Source organism: Octodon degus, unplaced genomic scaffold (assembly GCF_000260255.1).
Source record: "Octodon degus isolate 3935 unplaced genomic scaffold, OctDeg1.0 scaffold00101, whole genome shotgun sequence".
In the NCBI taxonomy this organism is placed as follows: domain Eukaryota; kingdom Metazoa; phylum Chordata; class Mammalia; order Rodentia; family Octodontidae; genus Octodon; species Octodon degus.
In genome coordinates, this window is record NW_004524677.1 from 7,319,935 (window position 1) to 7,325,857 (window position 5,923).

The 5,923-nt window shown below is 41.1% G+C and overlaps 1 protein-coding gene across 1 annotated transcript in view; it reads right to left on the reverse strand.

The window, feature by feature from the left end:
- Rxfp1 (relaxin/insulin like family peptide receptor 1) overlaps positions 1-5,923 on the reverse strand; it is a 119,549-nt gene that overhangs the window by 31,968 nt on the left and 81,658 nt on the right. Inside the window, 4 exon segments of the mRNA XM_023723671.1 lie at positions 2,809-2,883; positions 3,439-3,510; positions 3,600-3,671; positions 5,138-5,209. Coding sequence (XP_023579439.1) covers positions 2,809-2,883; positions 3,439-3,510; positions 3,600-3,671; positions 5,138-5,209 — 291 coding nt within the window.

The following is a 5,923-nucleotide window of genomic DNA, read 5'->3' on the forward strand; positions in this document are numbered from 1 at the left end:
TCTCTCTCTCTCTCTCTCTCTCTCTCTCTCTCTCTCTCTCTCTCTCTCTCTGTCTCTATCTTTCTCTCTCCCCCTGTAATTCTTTATTGTCCATCTTTTTTCTATATATTTTAGTACCTTACTCTGTCATTCTTATTGACTATCATTTGTCCCTATTTTCAAATTCTTTATATTGGCTTCTGTTGTCAATCAATAAACTTGCTTAGTTTCAGCTCATAATGAAAGATTTTCTTCGGCCAGCCAAATAGCTCAGCAGATTAAAGCGCGTGCAAGCAGGCCCAGGGGCCCAGGGTTCTATCCCTGGGCCTGCTGTGCTGGCTTCGCTCCTGGGGTGCTCTGAGATGGCACTTGAGACTGGGAGTGGTGGCACACATCTGCAATTCCAGCTCTTGGGAGGCTGTAAGTAGGCGGATCACTATGAGTCTGATCTAGTAGTGAGACCCTGAACACCCTGTAGACCCTTCTCTAAAAAATACAAAAGAAAGAGAGAAAGTTTGCTTTCATGACTTTTAATTCATCGTTGTCTACTGTCCTATGTTCATCTGCCTATGTATTACTTACTTGTTTTTCTTTTTGAACATTCCAGTTTCTATTGTGTTGTTTATAATTTTTATTGCTCTGAAAGAACTGTGTTGCAGATATTAATCTATTGCCTGTCATATATCTTGCAGTCTCTTAAGCCACTCTGGCTTGTTATGTACGTATATTTTCCTTGAGATTAGAGTTAAAAATCTTTTCTGATTAACAAATCTATCAGATTTTCTGGTTTGTAGTTTACTAAATGAAAGCAAATAAATGCAATTTAAAACCAAATGCTATTAGTTTAAAAAGAGATGAATATTTATAAAGCAAAATGGTACTACTAGCATTAAAATGGAATATTATCAAGAGCAGATGTGAAGTCATTTGAATTTTGATAGCTGAAATTTACAGATAATAACAGCATACTCTTAAAAGTACATCTAGTAATAAATATTAGTCATTTTTTTGTAATGTGTGCTATATAGCTTACACTTTGTTTTTAAATAATTAAAGGACTGGCCTGCCATGCTGGCCCTGCCCCCAGGACACACTGAGACAGCGATTGTGAGTGTGTGCGGTGGTGTGCACCTATATAATCCCAGCACAGGAGAATCACTATGAATGCAATCTGTGTAGCAAGACCCTGTAAACCCTGTACTAAGTACATTTTTAAAAAAAGTAAAGAAAAGCCACGTGAAGCTGAGGCAGGAGGCTCACAAGTTTGAGCCTCGCCCAGGCAATTCAGCAATCAAGTGAGACTGTTTCAAAATAAGAAATGAAGAAAGGGCTGAGAAGTAGTTCAGTGGGAAGGGCTAGGTTTCAAACTCAGTACTGAAAAAAGAAAATAAAGGATTATTACTGCATTGCACGATACCTCGAAAAACTGCTCTTGGGGTCGCTTACACTTTTTTAATTGCTAATTTACTATGTTTATGTAAATGTTGGTCACTTGTGCTTCATGGGTAAGTTGACACTAATTAGCATATAATATCTATTAAAAATCATCCTTCGAGTCAAAATTCAATTGCCATAAAAAATATTGAATTAATTTGCCATAGTACTTACGACTTTAGCTTGTCATTAGTGTTTAATGCAGTATGAAACTGTCAGACTAGACTGCTCCTGGACATAATGCCTTTAGATGTGTGTTCTTCCCCGAATAATTCAAAGTTAATATATTGTGACTCATTAGTTTGGCTTCTCCTGGTACTTCTCACCTCTACTTTATTATCATGCTGCTAGCATTGTTGCTGACCCTCCTAAGTCATGTTGTGGATTCTCCTTCTTCTCTCCTTAATCTGGCTCTCTGTCTGTCTGTCTGTCTGTCTGTCTGTCTGTCTGTCTGTCTGTCTATCGTGGTACCAGGGATCAAACTCGGGACCCTGTGCTAGCAGGCATGTGCCTATGCCGCTGAGCTCTATCCCTGGCCCCTAATCTGGCACCTCTAATGCACTGTGAATGTAGAAACAAAATCTTAAACCTTTGAAAATTTTGGATAAAGTAAGAAACAGAGAAAGTTTTCATGTGATACTGATATGTAGCTTATTGACTGAACTTATTAATAATTATTTTGATTATTGTTTCTTTACTTTTTACCTCTATTCTAATGCTAAAATTTACTAGATGAATGGATTCTGAATAGTAGAAGGGTACTTTTTATAACAAGATCTTCTTTGTAAAAAAAAAAAAAGAAAGAAAGAAATCCAGGGAATATATTCTTTTGTGGATACTCTTCAGAGAAAGTGCTGATCATCACATTTTCATTTTTCAGAAGCTAGGAATGAAGCTAAAATGACTTAGCCCTTCTGTATCTATTTAACTGGCAGGGGCAAAGGAGGAGTCTCTTACAGATCTGGTGGCATCTCTTCCCTCTTTTCCTTCTTCTTGATTCCAAAGTGTTTTTTGAAATACTCATTTTGGTGAGAGTTTGGAGAACTCGGTTTCACTTGAAAATATTGTGAAGCAACCCTGACGAATGTAACACGAAGCCAAGCCCAGGACACACTAGCACTGTCATCCCAGCACTCGGGGATGCTGAGGCAGGGGAAGGTGGGAGCCCAGCCTGAATAACCTAGCAAACTGGGCGAGATCCCCCAAAACAAAGCAAACAAAAAGGGCTGAGGATGTAGCTCAGTGTGAAGGCCTTGGGCTTAATCCACAGTGCTGAAAATATGTGATATAAAACTAACAACCAATTATACTAAAAACCTTGACATCTGAAATGAATTAGGCAAAGCCAGAACATTTATCTGACTTCTTAAAAAATATGTACGTGCAGTAACTTACAGCCAGTGTAGCCTGGGCATGTGCTGACAGAGAGGTTTATCAGGCAGATGGGTGAGGACATTGTTCATCAGCACCCTGAGGAGGAGAAGAAATCCCAGTGGTCACATTTTGCTGGTTCTTGTTTCATCCTACGCTACCATCGGTCATCTTTTGAAGCCAAGCCAAACCGCTGAGTGAGCAGTCATGTCTGTGTAAGCTGCTCTCTGCCCACCCTACTGCAAGTAGGTGCTTGATGGGACAAAGTCTGCAAGAGCACTTGGCGTGTTGGTGACCGAGCCCATCCACGGAGGGCTGGGGAAAGCGGGTGATGTGACATGACTGTTTTCTTTACCAATAATAATTTCCTTTACCAATAACATATGACAGTAATGTGTCCTTAAGGGCCTTTTGACAAAATGCAGAGTGAAATGACGTTCACTTTTGATGGGCTGAGTTTCTAGAAGGCAGAAAATCTTATAAAAGTGCTAGAATTGTAAATAGCCTTAGAGAAAATGATAAAAAGGGTTTTTAGCTCAAAAATCCATTTAGGAATCCTAATAGTTCCAAATCTCCTGTGCTTATGCTTAAAGCATTCATTTTTATTCATGCGTTTTCTTTCCATGGAAATGTTCATTTTAATTTAGTACTTACAAGAGAATAAGAGAATTTAGGCCATAAAACGTTAGTGGGGAAATTCGACTGAGGTGATTATCTTCAATTATCCTGCCAGCCAGAAGAAAAAAATGGATTCACTTATATATTTTTAGAGTGTAAAGACAAATATCGTAAAGTGGCACAAGAATTGCACATACAGCCACTCGAGTCTGTGGAGATCTTCGAAAACACCCGGCTTCAGGAAGGTTATTCTGTTATGACTGAGATACCTAGGAAAGGAGAAATAGCAACTGTCAAGTTCTACCTTTTTGATGTTTACAATAAAGAAAATTTAAAAAAGTGATCATCCACCCTAAGCTTTTTGACATATCCCCCCCCCCCATTCTGCTGTCTCTGCCTTGGGCATGAGAGTTCCTGTCTGGAAGCTTAGCTCAAGCCTATATCACCTCTAGCTTTGACTTTTCCCACAATTGATAATATAGTTAGTCAACCTACATCTTCTTTGATTTGTTCACTTATTTCTCACATTGTTTTGAGTTGCTACTCGAAGGCCGCATTGGTTTGGATGAATTTGACCCCAAGTGGCCCAAGGCCCAGGCTCTGACCCCAGGGTAGAACAGCTGAGGGGCACAGTAGACCTTCTAAAACAGGGCCAGAGGGAGGGAGGTCTTTCAGTTATCAGGGAGGGGTGCCCTTGAAAGAGACTGTGGGACCCCAGAGTCTCCCTGTTTCTCTTTTGTGCTTCCTGACCCTGAGGTGAGTAGCTTCGGTCCAAGCCGAGCTCCCTGCCAGCATGCTTTTGGCAACAGGGCCAAAGGATCAAGGACTGGAAATTCTAAAACTGCTTTGAGATCGACCCTTCCTCTGCATGAGGCACTTGCTCAGGTGTGTCACCTGAGAGAGCTGACTAACGCAATGGGATCGTTCAGACTGAATCATCCTGTTCTTCGCTGGTCTCTGGATCTGGAGCAGAGATGGGACAGCATGTAAACCATCCAGGGAGCAGAAGGAAGTGTTTAATGATCTTTGCTCTGACAGTGCAGAGCCCTGTGCACATGTCCTTCCAGGCACAGGGGCTACAGAGCTCCTCCAGATTCCCATCCCTGGAACTCTACATTTACAAGGTTATGATGGTAAGTTTTCTATTATGTATGTGTTATTGTAATAGAACATCTTTTCTTTCACAGCGCTTTATATATTTATAAAGGCATGAGTCGTAGTGTAAAAGGAATATCTGGAGGCTAGTGGTACAGCTTAGTGGTAGACCCTGTGCTTGGCATGCGTGACAGCCTAGGTGCATTCCCAGCACCAAAACTCAGACATGAACAAAGGAAAGGACTGAACACCTGGGCACGTCTTTGCTTTTTCTTCTCCCTTGTAAAAGGAAGCCCCAGGCTCTCTCTGTGCACCGGGCCCTGCATCCTGAGAGCTTCCCAGGGATTCTCTCATGGCCCCACCCTAACTCTCAGGGAAGGACCATTATATTTGGTATCTTGCAGTAGAGGGAGCCAAAGCTTAAAAAAGAAAATAAACTGCCCCAGATCATTCCCCCAGGAGTGATCCCATCTGGACGCAGGCTGAAGCCCATCCATCTCTAGTCCCAGGTCTGAGCCCAGCATCGCCCTGTCCCTGCACCACTCTTGCGCCTCTCCTTGCACTGCTGAGGCCGCCGGGACCCAGAGGGTCAACTGGCAGCGTGTCCTGGTACAGCACATGCGTCATCTCTGGTACTTACAGTTTATTAAGGTTGTACAGTCCTCGGAAAGCAAAGGTGGACACAGACCGAATCTGGTTGTTTTGCAGGTACCTGTGAAGATCATCATTCAAAAGGAAAGCAGTGAGGCTGTTTGGGGATAGACTTGGCTGATGAAAGAACTCTACATGCAGATGGAGACAGCGATGCTTAGTTCAACATGTGAACATTCCTGCTGCCTCACAATGGATGCTACAAAACAGATGAGTAGGTGCATTTTATGCTGTATGCATTTTACCAAAATTGAAAAATGACAAACATAGTGGAACAATTTAGTGAAGTTAGATATCATGCCATTCACTTTGCCAAAAAATTCTTATATGTTTAGGCTAGATTTTATTTAGAAATTCCAGTTATCTTGTGCACAAGTAATAGTAAAAGTGTAAGAGCCGGAGAGATAACTCAGTGGCATAAGCACCTGTCTGGCAAGCAAAGGTCCTGAGTTCCATCCCCAGTACCAAGTAAAAGTGTACTGTTTGAGTTTTCTAAGAGTAAAAATTTAATGCACAGTAAAGCGCTCACTAATCAGACAAGCCTAGAAACCATACTTTTAAATACTTCCAGTTACCATTATTCAAATTTGTAGTCAACATAGTGCCAGTTAAATTATAAGCACATGATTTTTCCCCATAATTTTATTGATAAGCAAATAGCAATAAGACAGTTTCAAACAAAATTGGTAGGACAGTTTCAATAATTCACACATTGCATACATTCTTCCTAGTAGTTAATTGCTATACAAGATGCAGACATGATATCCTATTTACA